Genomic DNA, 18,419 nt, shown 5'->3' with positions numbered 1-18,419 from the left:
CGTAACCACAGCAGTTCAGCCGTGACAACAGTGTGTACCGATTCCTGGGATGCTGCAGCTGGTGCCAGGGCCAGCTTTAATACCTGGTAAATTGTGAGGTTTTGTAAGGGCTCTACCTCATGTTCAGAGGGCACATGTGGTGCTCCAGCACTGCTGCCTCCTCTGCTCTGCTCCCATGAGAGAGGCAGGAGGGAACATGTGCCATCCTCTCGGCCATTAAGGCCACAGCCCACCATCACTGTGGGCACAAGTGTGGCATTGATGGGTGCCTCTACCTTCAGCCTCTCCTGAGGGGATTTCACTCACTAGGGAGCTAGTGACAGATGTAGCTTAAATTGGGGCATCATCATAAGAGTTTGGCTATCAGAGTCCTAAATAGCTCCCACTGTATCTCCATCCTCAAATCACGATTCTGACATCAGCAGAGAGCTTGCTAACATCCATTTACGTTTTGGGAGCAGAACAGTCCTCTGGGTACTGATCAGTGAGGGTGACACTGGCAGTCTTTCCTGGCACATAAGCCCTGTAATTTTGCCAGAACTCCCTCCTGGGGTTCTGCCCATGTCTGTAAACAGCACTCTCCAATGAGATATTAACCACTTCCCTGTAACATTCACTGCAGCAGAAAGAAACTGATTCAAAACAGTTCCCCAAACAACAAACCTGCTCGCACAGTCAGTCTGCAGTAGTGATATTTTAAACAGCTTTTTGAAATGCATGCGATGGAAGTCTCCCAGAGGAATGGCAGAGGAACAGCCTGAAAGGGATTCCCTACCCAGATCACATCACTCCAGAGGAGGCATGAACATTAAGAGCAATGGCCTGTGATAAGAGTCAGGAAATGTGCCAGTAATATGTAGGTAAAAAGGTATCCACTTCAAGAAGAAACCCTTAACTTCCACAGTGACCTAACCTGTAACCTACTCTTTTGGTAGGGCATACAACTGATCTGCAGAGTACCAGTGGGTATTTCCAAGTCCTCCAGCACTTTTCAACACTGAAGTATCCTAGTTACATTCTGTATGGTTAATTGCATTTCCTCTGCACCTCTCATAGCTGCCTGTAGAACTTCTTCACTTTTCAAACATGTTCTGACATGCCCAACTCCAGAGACTATCACTATACTTCACCACAACTTTGAGTCTTTCACACAACCCCAGCCCTACAGAGATTGAGTGACTTAATTTATGCATGGTCAGTAATCCCACTGATGTCTAACAATTGCTGTAGAATTGTATGAACCTCAAAGGCTTTGCAGGAACAAAGCTTCAGATAAGACATAAACGCCACCTCCTGTTGTGGTTGTAACTTGCATCAATTCATGAAGATCCCTTTTTTCCTACTTCCATAAAATCACAGAATGGTTTGTGTTGGAATGGACCTTGAGCTCATCCAGTCCTGCCATGGCCGGGGACACCTTCCACTAGAGCAGGTTGTCCAAGCCCCATCCAACCTGGCCTTCAACACTGCCAGGGATGGGGCAGCCACAGCTTCTCTGGGCACCCTATGCCAGGGCCTCACCACCCTCACAGTGAACTTAACTTTTTTTAACCTCAAACCCTCCCCCGAGGACAGCACTTTAGCCCACCTGGATTCTCTGCAGGTCAGTGATAGTCCTGCCCCTAGAGAAACCTCCTTACCTGACTCCTCTACCTGTTTTCACAAAATGAGGAGGGCCTTAATTCTCCCCTATTAATTGCCCAAGAAACTCAAGAGTTACTGTAGGCAGAGAAGGCTCTTACGGCCAGGGAAGCACAGAGACACCTTCCTTTAGGATCCATGCTGTGGCCCATGCCTTTGCTCCCAACACATGTTCTCTAGTACCTCACGCCTAAATTTACCTGTATAACGAGTTTCTGTTTCAGCTGGTCCCTCTACGCCACGACACCTTCAGGAGTTAGATATGAAGACACGGAAGCAGCTGATTCGTCTGTCCCCCCATTGGAGTGTACAGGTCAGTGTTTCATGCTCCAGTGCTGAGCAGGACTGAGGTCTCCTTGCTCCCCTGCACTTCACTGACCATTCATCCCCTCCTGCCCCGTCCCACTGATCATCCGCTCTGGAATCATTAACACGAACCCAGACTTTAACGCTGGAACTGAAGCTCGGCAGAAGAGAAAGCATGAAGGGCTACGAGAGAAAGCATGGAGGGCTGCGAGTGACAGCCTGGCACAGCCGACCGCACCGAGTCCTGAGCACCTGCCTGGGGAATGCTCAACCTTCCCCCGGCACATGTGACCCCTGAGGTGAACCGTAGTTTTAGAGGGAGCGGTTTTGTTTCCGCTTTTAACAGGGGCGCTGCGCTGCCCACAGCAGCACCGGCTGGCAGAGCAGCCTGCAGCGGGCTGACGGCATCACCCGCGGCCGCGGCCCGGCTCCCCCGCATGCGCCACAGGAGGCGCCGCGCCCGCCTCCCCCAGCGCTCCCCGGCACGACAGTAAGGGGCCGCGGGGCGGCGCTCTCTCCGGCGGGCTGGCGGCGCGGCGCTGACGCCATCGCAGTGCGCGACGGCGGCAGCGAGGGGCGGTCAATGGCCGCGGCGGAGCCGGCAGCGAGGAAGCGGCGGCCCAAGGGGCACTTCGCGGCGGGGCGGGCCAAGCGGCCCCGCGGCGGCGGGAGGCAGCTGGAGGCCGGCATGCGCGGCATCCTCATCACCTGCAACATGAACGAGCGCAAGTGTGTGGGGGAGGCCTACAGCCTCCTCGGCGAGTACGGGGACCTGCTCTACGGGCCTGAGCAGGTGCGTGCGTGCGTGCGGGCGGGCGGGCGGGGCTGGGCGGCAGACGGCCATGGCGCCGGGGAGCGCGGCATCGGCCGCTCCGCTGCTGCCCGCGGCCTGGCAGCAATGACCCTGCGGGGCGGGGAGGGCGGTGCCTGGAGCCTCCTCTGTGTGTAAAACCCCATGGTTGTGGTCACCACACACGAAAATGGCGGTCTCTGGCATCAACCCCTAGGGTTGGGTGGATAAAAAGTCCTTGCCCATCACCTTCAGGTTTCAGGGCCATGCTGGCGGCTTTTGTGTGCACTGTTGCTCAGTACTCAAACGAGACGTGCCGTGTGTGAAGTTTTCAGATCACGAGGAGCGGCTGTCTGGGAGCGAGAGGGAGGAGGATGAGGATGACGTTGAGGCAGCCCTGAAGAAGGAGGTCGGCCAGATCCGTGCCTCGACAGAGCAGAAGCTGCGGCGGTTCCAGTCGGTGGAGAGTGGTGCCAACAATGTGGTCTTCATCAGAACCCAGGGCATTGGTAGGACATCAGCTGATGCTATGTAATGCTGTGGGGTAAACTACACTGAACAGTGTTAGTAAAAGGCCACAGAGAGTGACTTCCAAGAAACTCGTGTGTATCAAATGCATACAGGGTTTCCCCCTCCTTTTCGCATAGCCCCTGACTTTTGTCATTAGCAGAGTTGCTAAAGGTAGAGGAATCTGCATTGACAAAATAATCCCTGATTACCCAGTTCTGGTATAGGAAAAAACTCTTTACAGAAAAGGGTTTGAGACTGACAGCAGCGCAGCTGAGTGTTTCCCCACTGTGTTACTTAGAGGGGTCAGGAAGGGAGAAAATGCCTTCAATTGGTTTCTCATACCTAGCTGTTTTTCTTGTAGAACCTGAGAACCTGGTGCACCATATATTAAAGGATATGCATGCCACTAAAAAGAAGAAAACAAGAGTCATCCTGAGGATGCTGCCCATTTCTGGAACTTGCAAGGCTTTTATGGAGGATATGAAAAAGTACACAGAAACATTTTTTGAGCCTTGGTTTAAAGCCCCTAATAAGGGTACTTTTCAGATTGTTTACAAAGCTCGGAATAACAGTCATATGAGTAGGGAAGAAGTAATTAAGGAATTAGCAGGTATGTATGGATTTCTCACAAAACTGAGAACAAGTACATAAGCAGTCCACAACTGCATGCATAACATGTCAGATTATTACAAGCGGTCTTAATGGGTACACACATTTGTTGCTTAAAATCTTTATGTTGAATTACAAAAGCTTCTCTAAGACTTAAAAAAATCTTGACATCAATATTCCTTGCTGGTGTTAATGTCTCAAGAGACAACAAGCAGAAACAAGTCCAGTGTTTGGCATGTTAGTTACATGTGCTGTGAAATTAATGCTGTCAGGCTTTCTCTTTGGATGCTATGTTGAAATAGTGTGTCACTATTTCCATTGAATATATGACTTATAAAATAGCTCCACCTTACTCTAGTATTTTGTTTCTTGGTAATTGCAGTGGGACAGTTTTTCAGTTACGCTGGTATATTCTGAGTCCTGCTCCGTTTGGCTATTTTAAGCAATTACAAAAACAAGTAGTTGGTTACAACTAAGGGGCGTGTTGCTTTCTTTCTCTTAACTTTTTTCCTTTCATTAGGGCATGTTTACTGAAACAGTTTTCCCAGCATCTTTTAAACTACATCTTGTTTTACAGGAATTGTGGGCAGCCTCAATCCAGAAAACAAAGTCGACCTTAATAACCCACAATATACAGTTGTGGTGGAAATAATAAAAACCGTCTGTTGCTTGAGTGTGGTGAGAGACTATGTTCTATTCAGAAAATACAATCTACAGGAGGTGGTGAAGAACAACAAAGAAGACAAACAACAAAACCCATCAAGTTTGACGGAAGAACAGAACTCCAAGGTAGTAAAACCAGAAGCTGAGGGGGAGGAGAAGAGCTCAGAAGAAGTAAAACTAGAGCACAAGAATCAAGGTGAAACAGAAGCTGAGCCCAAGGGGAATGATAAGCTGACAGTGTAAAAAGTGTGACAGAAGGGAAAGATAAACACAGTCCAAACTAAGAGTTGCCCTAGAGTTCTGAAAGGGTGTTTTTAAAGAGGAGAGTGGTTTTGTTTTGAAATCTTGTTTTTATCATGTGTAAGAATTCAATGCTTGTTGCAGGTGGCGCTGACATTACAACAGATGCAAGAGTGCTCACCTTTCTGGTGAAGCTTTGTTCTGCAATGCCTTTACCTAGTACAAAAAGCAGGAGTGTGTGCATGGCATATGGAAATGTGGCCATCCTGACATACACTGACTCTCCTTTGTTATATCTGATGGCTACAGAAGTGAAAAGGCAGTGCAGAGTCAGCTGTATAAGGAAGTATTGATGAAAGTGAGATATCTGAAAAAGACAGTTGACTGCAGAAGGGTTTTAAGGATGTGATCTGACAACTTGTGTGACTGCAGAACTCAGATACAGTTTTCTGTGTGATCAACAGAATGAGCTAAACCTGATCATTTCCTGTCTGATGGAGGGTTATATACATATATATATATACACACACACATTGATCTACAAGGATATGCTAAGTGTTGAAAGTAAATGGGAAGAACTATCATCAAAATACTTGAATATTATGAGACTATTTAGAGTAATAGATTTGACTGTTCTAGGACAGTAGAAGTATAGTGCAGGCATTGCAGATGGTTTCAGCAAAAACTACATGTGTGTTTACATTAGCTGTGTATACAGCAGTTACTGGTTTGTAAGAAATGTTGTAGTCGCTGAACAGACTCCTTTTGAGTAATTTCCTGCAACAGCCTTTTGCTGCTCTTTCCAAAGACTTAATCCTTGGGGGTGTTTATGAAGTCTTTTTTTTGTTTGGTTTTTATTTTTTATTTAGGTCTCAAAATTTGAATTTAAATACTGCTTGGGAACTTTTTATGAAAGAAACTTCCATTCAACTATACTGGATAAAGGGAATTAAGCTTAATTTTTGGTACAGTTTTAGCTTTACAGTATTAATTTTGTTTCAGATTGAAAGTAATGTTAGTGAGTCTGTCTGTTGCCTGTTTGTTACAGCAGCTCTTTTGATATCCCAGTGACTTAAAAAACAACCAAAGCCAGTGCATCTATAACCTGCTTTCCAATAGGGTTCTGAGTATGCTTCCTGTACAGCTGTCTAGCTTTAGTATTTCATTTCTAGCATAAAAGCTTGTGGGTTGCCAGTGGGAAAAGACTCATCTTGAAGAACACCACTTGTTACTTGTCTTGGCTTAATGAAAAGGATTTGTCAAAGTCTCTCAACAGTGTTGAATTTGTATTTTCTTCTTCTCAAAATTCTTTCAGAAGCTGGAAAATTAAGACAGCTCTTTTCCCAAGTCCTCTTTCCCTTACCACCCATTTATTAAAACTCTGTTTTCTTACCTCCATCAGTGTTTTCTTTAAATTTTAAAGCTGCTTGTGTGTGAATTAAAACCAGCAATGTCTGGATAACACATAGGAAAGAATCGTTTGAGACCAGATACGAAGGTCAACTGTGAATGTTTATTGGTGGCTCATGTTGATGGTCATGATTCAAAACAGCCTGCTTACCTTACTTACTAAGGACAAGGATAGACTCATGGATAGTTTGTAGTTTTTTGATTGTTGGGTTTTGGTTTGGGGTTTTTTTTTTTTACCCTTCTCATTCGTATGTGTCTACAGGACCAACAGTTCTTCAGAAGAAACTGCTGAATAGCTGCTGTTTGTCAAGCCTGTGTCTGTGTGACATTTACGTGATGCCTGTGCTGCAGTCTTAAAAGATGCCATCCTTCTTGTTTTTATAACTTGCCCTTACTGAACATTCACTGTTAACACATTAATTCCTAAATTTATTTATATTCATACAAGCAGGGTGCTTAATTTGGATGCATGCAAGATCTGTGGCCATTTCTGGGAACTTCATTGTATACTATCATGATCTCCTTGTTAGTAAGCCTCTTGTGAATTAAATTATCTGGTCTCAAAAGAATGAACACACTGCTCCTTCATTTGGAATCACTTCTACTTGTACTGTGATTCTGAAAAGTGCTAGGTGGCTGGAAGTTGTGTTTGCATCTGCCTTGCCAAGGTAGGCTTGATTTTTGTTTAAGCAAGAACACAAGCATTTAAAAAAACATAGAGTTGGGAGTTTTTATACTTGTGCATTCTTACAGTCACTGCTCAGTGGGTGAAATGTAATCCTGTGTTGGTGCTTAACAGTTGTTAGAAGAACTCCATTATGAATGAAATTGATAGGGATAGGCCTTTTTAGATTGCTTATCAAAATTAAGTCTTTCTCCATTCCTTGTTCCTCAGTTCATTCCGCCTGATTTTCCCAGTGATTGTCTTCGGCAGCTGCTGGACAAATTCAATCTGATTCAAAAGAGGAAGAAACTACAATGAGTATATGTCACTTAAATTGTTTTTTTCTTTTTCAGAACAGCTCCATCCTACTTAAAGTCTTCATCCTACTTAATTTCAATAAGTATTAGGGGACTGTGGAAATAACTCCTAATTTCATTTTAGATTGTGTTGGATCTGTTCTTTTCCAAGAGGTTCTTTAAATAATAATGCTTGTTATTTTTCTTGCACGGCAAATATTTGGGCTTTTTCTGTTACTGCATTTGAACTGAGTCTGTTCTTGTTTGTAGCCTCCCCATGGTTCAAATAGGTGTTTGGGATTTTATTTATTTATTTTTTTTAATACACTTATGTTTACTTGCCTTCCTGGGGTACTTGTATGGAGCAGTGACTTTCCTGACATAATCTTGCAATTCACGGGCCAGTTTCTTTGGATCTTCTGACTTAAAGGAAGGAGATAGTACCACAAAAGCTTTTACCACCTACAAAGGGAAAATGGATAAAAATGCAGCATTAGTTCAACCAGAGCAACCTAAGAAATGAGGCAGTTAATTGAGAGTGAGTACTGCCTGCACTACAGGTGTATTCTGTCATACCTCTGCAATACAGCAAATCTTGCTTTTGTGTAAGCAAATATAAAATTAGGACAAAAGATTGAGTCTACCTTACATTAGTAAAGGTCCTAAGTGATACATAAGAAAAGTTTTAAACTCTGCTTAAAATTTAGAGTTCTCTAAAGCACTGCTTAAAGCAGTTCTTAGATGCTACAGCCTTTTCTGTAAAGGTATGTTGCTAAAGAATATAATTCCCCAGGCAGTGGGTCAAAGTGTACATCAGTTCTTACCAGAGTCACCTTTATACTCAGTGTCATGTTCTTTAGGAAACCAAGTACTATATTTTCATTTTTAAGACAGAAAAGGGTACACACAGACTACTGCTCCCCTTGCTTTGGGTGAAGTGATGGAGAGAAGTTTGTGTAGCTGTATTAAAAATCTTAGAAGTTCAGTGGAAGCTTGAGTGTGAGCTCTGTCATACAAGGCAGTTTGTGAACAGGAGAGTGACTGCTAATTACCTCCCTTCTGATGGGATCTGGGCTGCTGACCACAGCTGACTCAGCAACAGCTGGGTGCTCTATCAGGGCACTCTCTATTTCAAATGGTCCAATACGGTACCTGGGAGGAAGAAATGAAATGCTTAGTAAGTAAAAGGTATATGCTTATTTTTTAGACCTTTCTTGGCATTTTAACTGAAATCTACAAACCCAGAGGAGATGATGATATCATCAGATCTCCCCATAAACCATACGTATCCATCCTCATCCATGCTCCCTCTGTCTCCAGTGATGTAGAAGTTCCCACGGATTGTGGAAGCAGTTTTCACTGGATCGTCCTGTTAAACAAGCAACAATTATTCTGAATATTGAGAAGCCTGAACCTTAGAGATGAGTTTTGCCTCTTTGTTCACTACCCAAATATTTTTCACTGCTTGTTTTCTGTCTCAAGTATGCAGTAGCTTGTGCTTGCTTCTTCCAGAGGGGAAAACTTATCACAGGGCCAGATAAGGAACTTAAGGTCACATAATAGGTCTGCAGAAGACTGGCATAGAGAATTGAAGTGTTGTAAGTCAAAACATTGTGAGGTCAAGATGAGCCAAAGCTCTTTGGTGCTGCACCTGCTCCTCTTGGTATAAATACATACCATGCTGCAGGCCTCAACTGGCTCTCTGGAAATTCACTTCAGGCTTACCACGTATCGAGTGAAAAAAGTAAATGGCCACTTGGCATCTACTTTGATAGCAATGTCTCCTTCTTTCCCAGGAGGCAGAACACTGCCATTTTCATCTACGATCTGCAATAGAAAAGGCAAGTGGGTGATTATAACTTCCCATTTTAAGAAAGCCATGTTCTAAAACTAACCAACAGCCAACAGCTCAACCAAAAAAGCCTGCCATGAATACCACTGTATGGTACTGAAACTTGTACAGTATGGTCTACTCTCTTATGTTCTACTTCCTATGAAATCAACAGTAAGCAGAAAATGGGACCACCTACCGAAATATCATAGTGGGGAGCTGCCTTTCCCAAGGAACCTGGCTTAATTTTCATTCCTTTTGTATTGGCACATACCATTCCCTGTTGGAAAAGACAAACAACCAGCCCAGGTATTTTTCACTGGTATTCCTGAGGCTCTTCCTGTTCTTGTACTATGCCCATAGTTGAGCTAGTGTAAAATGTAAGTTTTCCATTTGTGTGAGCCAAAACACTGAATTTCACTGAGTCTTGGACAAATAGTTCAAGATATTTTACAGCTTAAGTAGTCTTAGAAGCAGTATCATAACCAAGCACATAATTCTAAAACCCATAAACCCTCCTGTAGGCAATTGCCACATATTCTAATGCCATCTTTCTTTTTCATCAAATATGTATGGCCCAGTTCCATATTTACTAAGAGGAACGAGATAGACTCTAAGGCCCCAAGTGACAGCTGAGCTTCACAAAAAACGTACAATTTCGGTTTGGCCGTAGCCTTCATAGATATTCAGTCCTGTTTGGCTTTTCCACTGTGCCATCACATCTGGGTTGAGTGGTTCACCTGCAGTCAAACAGTGCTTCAGTGTCTTGAACGCATACCTTCATAAGCAGAGGACATTACTGAGTATCAGAAGACAGAAGGGGACAAATGCTCTCCCTGGCAATTGTTATGTTCAACCCTGTGACTTCAGGACACACCGGATTCTCTTAGAGTAAGGGTTAGGGTTGTGAGAAAATCTAGAGCTCTAACTGGAGTGCGTCTGGAAAGGGGCTGCCTAAGCAGTGGGGTGCAAAGATGCACAGGAGTGGCAACAGTGCAGCCACACCTGTGCCTTCCAGGGCTGAATACCAGCCTCTGTATTCACTATCCTTAATGCCTCAGGGCAAAACTTGCTCTGCATTGGAGGTGCCTGAGGGGTGGATTTCATCACCTCTCTCTGCAGTGCTAAAAAGAAGGATCTGTCTCCAACAAATCTCCACTACTCTAAGAGTTTAAATGGCTATGAGGTCCTGTAGAAATCACTGTTAAGAGCCAGATAGTAGCTTGCAGACACAGCATGGCCACTTGTTAACAGACATGCTGTACCTGGTGAGGTCGTGCTGTACCAGCATGCGGTAGGCAGTTGGTGCACTGCACAGAGTGGTCACTGGGTATCTGCACAAGGTCTAACAAATAAAAAGAAAAAGAAGATTAAATAATACTGTTTTGGGAAAAACCCTGCTGCAAACTATTACTTTCTATTGTATACTACAGCACAAAATGCAAGACCTGATTTTAACCTCACTTACTTACATGGAAAGCAAAGTAATTGGTGTCACTTTCAGCATTCAGGAAAGATGTTACAGGGCTCAAACATCAGCTGAAGAGGTGATACACTGACTGTCGTAAGTCACTGGTGTAACTGATTTGTCCTGATGCTTACTTGAAGCACAAGGACCACCCCTTGGTATGAAACCCTGGCCCTGGAGGAGCAACTTAAGTTTTGCAGGGAACTTTATACTGTAAAACCCACATCTCACCCTAGGACGAAGTCAGACACCTCAGAATAGAGGCAACTAAAATTGCACGTTTCTTTTGAACATTTTGCCTGTCTTTTATCTAGCCCCACGCTTTCTGAAAAGGACTGTCACTAATCTTTAGACAGGTTCTAATTCCCCCAGCTGTCCTAACAAAAGGCCTGACATGCAGAGCCAAGTCTCCACGAGCTCTGGCTGAGTTGTGAGTAATGCTGTATTAAAAGGTTGGTTTGGACTAGTATATTTATATATCCTCCTCTACATGGGCCAGGACAGGAGCAGCTTGCTAACAAAATAAAGATCTCAGTCAAGCGTCTGTTTTCTGACGCATCTTTAATTCGCACCCACACCACCAGCAGATGATGCGCAGCCACTCAGGCAGAGCTAAGCCTTACTTCTTTTTTCTTTAAACTCCTTTCTGCCTGCAATGCAAGTCTGCTCACAGAGGGGAAAGACCTCTCCTTCAGCAGCTTTCACTCCAGCCATGCCATGGGTAAAGCAGCCAAGAAACTCATACAAAAAGAAAACCAAACCAGCAACTACAATTTTAAAATGGAAATGAAACAGTCTTCAAATCCCCAAATAACCCCCATGTTAGGATTATACACTTTTCCACATAGGTGCTTTGAGCCCTTTGGGAACAGCAGTGTTCCTCTTCTGTTAGATTAAAACTCAGATTGCTTTGAGAAGCTTGAAAACAATTTCTTTCAAGAACAATTTCTTTCAAGTCAATCTCACAGCTTCAGTGCTTCCCAGTACTGACTTGACTTCCTTAATGGTCACAACAGTGTAATTAAAATATTAATTTACATGTAAGCCAGCTCATTTATCATTTCAGTAGTGAAATACAGTAGGGAAGAGGCTTAAGTAATACCAGTAACTCCTCCTGATCGGAAGCAGCTGGTAATATCCTGTGCCCAAAAGAGTCATGCTGCAAAATCCTTCCTGTATTATATTCCTATCAAAGAACAATCACCCTGTAGTTATGTCATCTTAAAACGGCTAATCCCATAAACCTGAGAAGCTTAGTTTTGTGGCCTGCTTGGAAAACAACATGAAATATGAGTAATTGTTCATTATGAACATGGTGTTCTTACATTTAAGGTTTCTCTTGCATCAAACTGTGGCATGGCATGTATGAAAACACATGAGCCCTGGAACCATGGCCCGAAAACGCTCCCAGCAGCTGCCTTTACCCAAGCGGTGTCTGACATGTTCCACAAGATGTCTGAGGGAGTCAAATTCATCCAGTAGCTGTTGAAGACAAAGGTGTCTATAAGAAAGTCTGCAAGTGGAAATTAGGAATGTGAGGTGGGCAGGATTTTTTTGTGGGTTCTTTTTGTTTGTTTGGTGTTTTTTTGGTGGTTGTTTTGGTTTTATTTTTCCTTAGAAAGGCATGGTAAATTTGATCCGAAACTCAGGAGCTCAAATAAATGCCTTTTGCCCAGCCTTTGTACTGATAAAAGAAAATCAAACAATATCCTAATTCATTATTTAGCCTAACAGGCAAGTAATTTCTAAAATGGAGCCACAGACCATATCGAAATAGATCCTTGCTTCCTGGGTATAATTCAGCTGAGGAGACTGAAAGAAATTACATGTACGGTATTGCTGGCACCTCATCATCTATCGTAATTCTATCACACACAAAATCTCTCTGTTTGCTTCACATTCCAGAGCTGTAAAGACATAATTAGCTGAATACTTTACCTTCCTAAGAGAAAAAAACCCAGACCAAAGCTTCCATAGGAATGTTCAACCATTTTGGGTGAACCTGTAGTACCACTGGTAAAATAGATTGCCATGGGATCCTGGGTTTTTGTCTTCACACAGTTATGGATAGCAGAGGCAGCCCTTAGAAGAAAAAACAGGTTATTGAAACAGTGGCTGGCATTATTCAGCACACTCAGGTTCAATCCTCTGTACCCAATATATGCAGGACTTTGTATAGTGAGATGTGAGTGATAAGAAACTACTGAGATTCCCTCACTCTTGCACTGCTAGTTCTGTATTAAGGCATTGTTGATGTTGGTCTTTATTCTCCATGTCCACCTTCTCCACAGTAAAAACACCAACTGGCTGACCTTTATTTGCCTCCCTTAACAGCCACCAAAAGGGCCCAGCACCTTGTGTTTGACCCAAGCACCCTCCAGAAAGCGTATCTGCCATCCTTAATGTGATAAGCTGAGGGAGGACCCACCATTTCTTTGGGTACATGGTCCCACTAGTTAATTGTCCCTGCCATGTTTGGGAAGTATGAAGAGGCTCAAACTCTCAGTCGTTTGGCATGTGACAGGGAAATATTTCTCATCACTTTCTAGGATGAGAAAGCAAAACCCTTCCTCTGTCAGGACTGATGTTCAAAAAGCTTTTACTTGGCATGCAGACACTGTCCATGCCTGCAAGGTTGGGCATAGGAAGTCAGTCTGCCCAGGCCAGCCATCTCCCTGTGCTGGCTGCCAGGCAGACCTGCTGTCCAGGAGCCCTCGCTCCAGAGCCTCACAGCCTCCTGGCTGGTTTAGCAGTTGGCTAAGGCAGCCAAGGACATGAGGAGCTGGGCAGACTGGGCAAGTATCCCAGTAGGTAGGGAGGCTGCCAGTGATCTGGCAAGATAGCGAGTCAGGCGGGACAGTAGCCCAGCACTCTAGAAACACTGTGAGCCTGACAGCTGATTAACCCTGGAGCCAGACAGCCAGCACTTCACAAGGCAGCCATCCTGGGAAACCAGCCAGCCTACCTGCCTGACCGCCAGGCACAGCCTCTGCAGGACTGATGCAGCTCCAGACAATATTTAGGTTTTATCAAAATCAATTTTACTCTCTGCTGTGGAACTGAGACATGGAATATTAGCCCAGCATGAAAGAGGATTCATCAAATAGACTTGACAATGTTTTAGTAGCTCTAGGAAGTTTGAGAATGCAGTCTTAGTGCTTTCCCTGTCTTTCAGTTTAGTGACACTGAAATGGGCCATTGTTCAAAAGAACAGATGCAAATACAGTCAGGCTGTACAGTGAGCTGCACATGTAATACTAGTTCAGACATCCGTAGTTGTGAGAACATATGGTACATCTTATGAAGCTCTTAAAGTGACTGAAGAGCTTGGATCCCACCTTGAAATAATGGTTTTAGCTACATTGATTTTAGCAGGGTACTTGCTTTCCTTCTCCACTCTGCCTTTCCACCCTTTCTACAGTCCCATGCACTGCAGTGAAGAGCTGTCTGTTGGGTGCTGTTTTAGTAGCTACTTTTCAGCCATGAGGCAGGTTGTTTCCTAAACACATTAGGTTATTTTTGCAGTGCCCTTTTTTAGCCTTTCACACTGAAAAGCTATTCCTACTAACCTTATTATAGTAGAGTTTTAGGAACATGGATTGGAATAATTGGTATAGAATATTTTTCTTTGAGCTTTACAGGGTAAACGGGCCACAGTTGTCAATAAGAGAGGCTTTCCTGTTCATTATTCTGTATTATTTCATAGTCATATATAAAAAAAACTAGTCATTGTAAGACTGTACTTATTTTTTAATTTGGCTATTTCCAAATGCTCTGTAGAAAAGAGACATAATTGCCTTCTCTCACACCCCCTCAAAGGTATCTATCTCATATCTAGACACAAGTGCACAAGTGTATTTAAACAACATGAGAAATGTTCCACTAGAGGTAACAATGATGGAGTTAACGGTAGAAGGCACTTACTTGAGCAAATCACTGAAGTTCAGCCACTCAGCCCTTCTGCTTTCAGATACAATTACCTTTGTTTTCAGAAACTGAGATTTGGATGCAACTGAGTCCACCACAGGAGCAAGCACATCAGTTGTAATAATGCACTTAGCCTTGGAAGCCAGCAGTCTATAGCAGATGTCTTGTGCTGTCAGTTGTGTGGTCCCTGGGATGATGATAACACCTGAAAGTGCAATAAGATTGGGAATTTATTAGGTATTTGTCACTTTCAGTCCTGATAACTTCATAGCTTTTCCTGAATTGCTGAAAATCAGCACCATTCAGTCCAGAAATGAGAAGAAGATAAACAAGTGCCACACACATGGACTTGAATACAGATGTGCCGATCTGCAGTACAATATAGCTTTTGCTTTTATGAGATCCTTTGCTCCAGGCACAATGTAAGTAGAAAGCATAACTTTGGGGCAGTAAACACTAGCAGCTTTAACTTAACTCTATTGAAGTTAAATTGATTTAACACAACCAAATCGATTTAACACAATCAACGCAAGCCACAGAAAGCAAAGCAAAATGATGAGGGTAATTCCATCAGTCATAAGAGACTACACTGTCAGCCTCTTTGATTGTCAAATGTTTGCTACACAGTCAAATAAGAAAGTAATTGTTAAATGAACTGCTAACCAACTTTCGGCATAGAAGGTAACAACCAATCTACAGACCATTAGCAATGATACAATTCACCTGTTCGCATACAAGCCACGCTCAGCAGCCACCACTCTGGGATTCGGGGGAGAATCACTAAAACTCGGTCTCCTCTTTCCAGACTGCATGGCCCAGAGAGCACGTTGGCCACTTTTTGGGACAGGAAGCCCAGCTCCTCAAAGCTCCATTTAATTTCATCTCCTTTTCCATTTATCCACCATAGAGCTGGATTTGATGGTCCTTTCCGTTCCTATACACAAGCGTACAGAGCATGTTGGTTATTTCTGATACACCTGCAGTTCCATGCAGAGCTTTTGGGATGGTCCAGGAAGTGGAATCTGATAGTGTGACATATTCTAGGGCAGGGATATTACACATGTGGTTTAAAAGAGACCTTTTTCAAGGCAACTATAAGTTGGTGAGTATATCTACCTGATTTGCAATGTTCATAACTTACTTAGAGGCTTTTACAACCCCAGCACTACACACACTGCTGAATCAGAGTCACAGAGACAAAGCACCATGTCCCTTCTGATGCCAAGCAAATTGCCTCTCCTTTCTCTGCAATGTCAATATTATGCTAAAATAGAAATAGGGGAGGAAATTCTGGTCCCACTGAAGCCAGTGATGGTTTTAGGCTTGATTTTGGGGATAGGGGCACAGTTTTACTAAAAATACTGAATCTACAGGGTCAGAAACGTTACCTTTTCGATTTGAGACCACTTGTCCAGCACATCACTTGCAAAATTAAAGTACTCTGGTACTTCCTGTTCACAACGACTGACAGCTTCATAATATGAGAAATTCAAAGGTGCAAAAGTCTTGTGATACTGGTGGAATAATCTGCGGAGTATGTGGGTGCTCCATGAGGACTGCAACACTTGAAATACAAGTAAAATCTTTGTGGTACAAAAGCAGATGTATGGGGGCTTTTGGATACAATAACCATCAGAACCGTTTTTTTAATGATTATTTCCCTCCTACAAGAGGCTGAAAAATCAATAATAGTATTACGGTGTGCATATTCCCAGATGGGCTGTTGGCTCCAAATGAGAGCAGCAAGTCCATATCTGTATGACATTTTATCCCACCTCTCCTTATGGGTAAGCTAGAGCTCTGGTACCACTTTTAAGTCTCCTACTTTTCCATCTGCCCACAGGTGTCTCAGAGAATTCCCCCTGGAGCTGACAATTCCTACTCTTTCCAACCAAAGTAGTGGCTAAGCTGAGCATTCTACATTGTACCATTTCCTCTGCCTTCTTTACTGTTCACAGAAAAAACTGTGTTCCCTCCCACCACTGGCATTTGCCTTTTATTAATTGGATAGCAAAGTCTTATGAATAACTCTGAGGTGGCTTTCCACATTCTATTATTGATTTGCTTACCAGACTAATGCTTTTGCCACATTTGCATTTGTCCTTAAATATACAGAGTTGCATTTGGTTTTACAAAATACCGTTTGTAGTTTTGCATTACCTCGAAAACACTTTGCAAAAGAGTGAATTACGGCCATATGTGTGGGAACATGGTGCTCAGGATACATCAGCTTCAGAGACTAATAAAAGAGGGTTTTTCTTTTTTCACATAGTTTGCTTATAACACATTATTTCTTATCTCTATCCCTAAGAGGTCATTAAAAAAGCCAGATTCCAGAACTCACGGTTAATCAGTGACATCTTTGTGGAAACGGCAGCTGGTTTATTTTTCCCTTAGATCTGAGCCAGTGATTGCAGACTCAGACCTAGAAGATGTTCTTGCAGAAAGAAGCTACTTCTTCAGTCTGCTTGGGACAAACCAGGAAAGTAGTCCACCTTCTTTCATAAAAGTGAGAATCATGCGAAGAAAGAGGAATAAAACACAGCACTGTAGAGTTATATTTTTTTACATTAGTAGATGGCATCTTTCATTTGAGAAGACATCTGAACAACTATTAAATAAAAACTAATTTCTCGGGGTGTTTAAATAGGTTGGGCTTACCTGGAGGTGTTATTTGTGATCAGGAGAGACTTCTTTCAACTCCTCCTCATGTATCTTGCCTAGTACTTAATTGGTGAGTACTGCCTTCTGGCTTCTCTCTAGTTCTTTGAGCAGCTGTGGCCCTTCATTAGGATCACACATCAGATTCCGTGGTGGGGATTATTTCCCCTGAGAGCACAGAATTCATTTCTCCAATCTCCTTCTGGAGAAAGGCACAATCACTGAAAAAACTGAGAGAAGATAGAAAGAGTGCTGAGTATGAATGATTGTGTTTCTGGTTCACTGCCTTTGGAGAATGGATAATCTACCATACATTACTGTATAACTATACTGTATAACTATTTTATGGCACCAATGACTTTGAAAATAGCAACAATGGGGCTTTATTCTCAGATTCTGGAGTTAAACATAGTATGAGAATTGGTGTGATAAAGATATGAAGATTTTCAGAAGCCTGTTGCCAATAAATATCACCTATAATATCCACGATCGGATACTTCTGTGCACAAAATACATGCAGTTCTGACATCAGCTCTGAGGACAATGAAAACTCCATAGTAATTGCTATGAAAAGGGAGACAAAGGGCTGAGACACAAAATCCATGCTCTGAAAGACATGACACAGGATCTCCAGGTATTCAATTATGGTGAGCTTGGCAAACTTGGACTAGGTGAATTCTCCTGCAGTCACAGTAATGTCTGTTAGTATTGCTACCACAAGCAATAAGCTCTGCAAGGGGAAAAATATTTTTAAACTAAGACGTAGATAAATAAAAGCTATACATAAGCATACACATTAGACTATATGATATATACAGGCTGTGTATAAATATAGGTATTTAAAAGATGTGTAGACATAGCACTTAGGGACATGGTTTAGTGGTGGACTTTGGCAGAGTTGGGCTTATTGTTGGACTTGATGATCTTAAAGGTCTTTTCCAAACTAAATTATTCTATGATTCTATATAGAGGCAGTACAGGGTATAATTAAGGATCAGAGTCAGGGAACAGAGATGCTGCTAGAAACAACAAGCACAAAGAACAGCCATGGAAATAAGGGACTACGAAGAGGCAGAACCAGGCTGCTGGAGACCACATGCAGAATCCCCGCAGGCATCAATGCATGCCCAGTCTTCCAAGAAAACCATTGAATTGCTGTGTGTTAGGGATATTGGATAGCTTTCAAGCCACTTTTGCAAACTGAATGTAAGCTCTGAAATTACTTAGAAGTAAACTATCCAATTTGGCATCAGTGTCTTTGCACAAGTCACATACAACCTCTCTCCCTGTCTCCTGTGTCTTGTAGACTTGGAGCCAGCTCCCCCAACCTACTGCTGTAGTGTTAGGAGATGACCCTCCCCAGCTTGGTAAATCACATATGATATTCTGAAAATGCAGATACC

The 18,419-nt window shown here is 43.0% G+C and overlaps 2 protein-coding genes and 1 long non-coding RNA gene across 3 annotated transcripts; 2 read left to right on the top strand and 1 right to left on the bottom strand.

Annotated features, from left to right (window-relative positions):
• The first annotated feature begins 2,492 nt into the window (after positions 1–2,492).
• THUMPD1 (THUMP domain containing 1) lies at positions 2,493–4,951 on the top strand. The gene is made up of 4 exons (XM_061474094.1): positions 2,493–2,740; positions 3,066–3,246; positions 3,609–3,857; positions 4,434–4,951. The coding sequence occupies exons 1-4, from the start codon at positions 2,531–2,533 to the stop codon at positions 4,760–4,762; spliced, it is 969 nt and encodes a 322-aa protein (XP_061330078.1). The 5' UTR covers positions 2,493–2,530; the 3' UTR covers positions 4,763–4,951.
• A 1,812-nt stretch (positions 4,952–6,763) lies between these two features.
• LOC133279825 (acyl-coenzyme A synthetase ACSM4, mitochondrial-like) lies at positions 6,764–16,001 on the bottom strand (the record flags this gene model as incomplete). Its single annotated transcript, XM_061473999.1, has 13 exons — positions 6,764–7,121; positions 7,472–7,591; positions 8,182–8,281; positions 8,371–8,498; positions 8,855–8,956; positions 9,160–9,240; positions 9,615–9,738; positions 10,226–10,305; positions 11,754–11,910; positions 12,367–12,510; positions 14,353–14,560; positions 15,079–15,289; positions 15,744–16,001. Coding segments are annotated over 13 exons (1,800 nt in total), but the record flags the coding sequence as incomplete, so codon positions are not given.
• Positions 16,002–17,256: 1,255 nt separating this feature from the next.
• LOC133279886 (uncharacterized) lies at positions 17,257–18,268 on the top strand. Its single transcript, XR_009747004.1, has 2 exons — positions 17,257–17,650; positions 17,986–18,268. It is a non-coding gene; the product is annotated as an uncharacterized LOC133279886 (long non-coding RNA).
• Positions 18,269–18,419: the final 151 nt, after the last annotated feature.

The sequence above is a fragment of the Pezoporus flaviventris genome, unplaced genomic scaffold (genome assembly GCF_033815535.1).
Source record: "Pezoporus flaviventris isolate CSIRO_AGI_PZ_B2104156 unplaced genomic scaffold, CSIRO_AGI_Pfla_v1 ptg000078l, whole genome shotgun sequence".
Classification (NCBI taxonomy): domain Eukaryota; kingdom Metazoa; phylum Chordata; class Aves; order Psittaciformes; family Psittacidae; genus Pezoporus; species Pezoporus flaviventris.
This window is presented reverse-complemented; position numbering and strand designations above follow the sequence as displayed.

Excerpts from the sequence above, each read along its gene's own strand:
- THUMPD1 (XM_061474094.1), top strand. The coding sequence starts at position 2,531 with ATGGCCGCGGCGGAGCCGGCAGCGAGGAAGCGGCGGCCCAAGGGGCAC. Across the intron at positions 2,741-3,065 it reads TGCTCTACGGGCCTGAGCAG|TTTTCAGATCACGAGGAGCG; the intron begins GTGCGTGCGTGC and ends CCGTGTGTGAAG. Across the intron at positions 3,247-3,608 it reads CATCAGAACCCAGGGCATTG|AACCTGAGAACCTGGTGCAC; the intron begins GTAGGACATCAG and ends TTTTTCTTGTAG.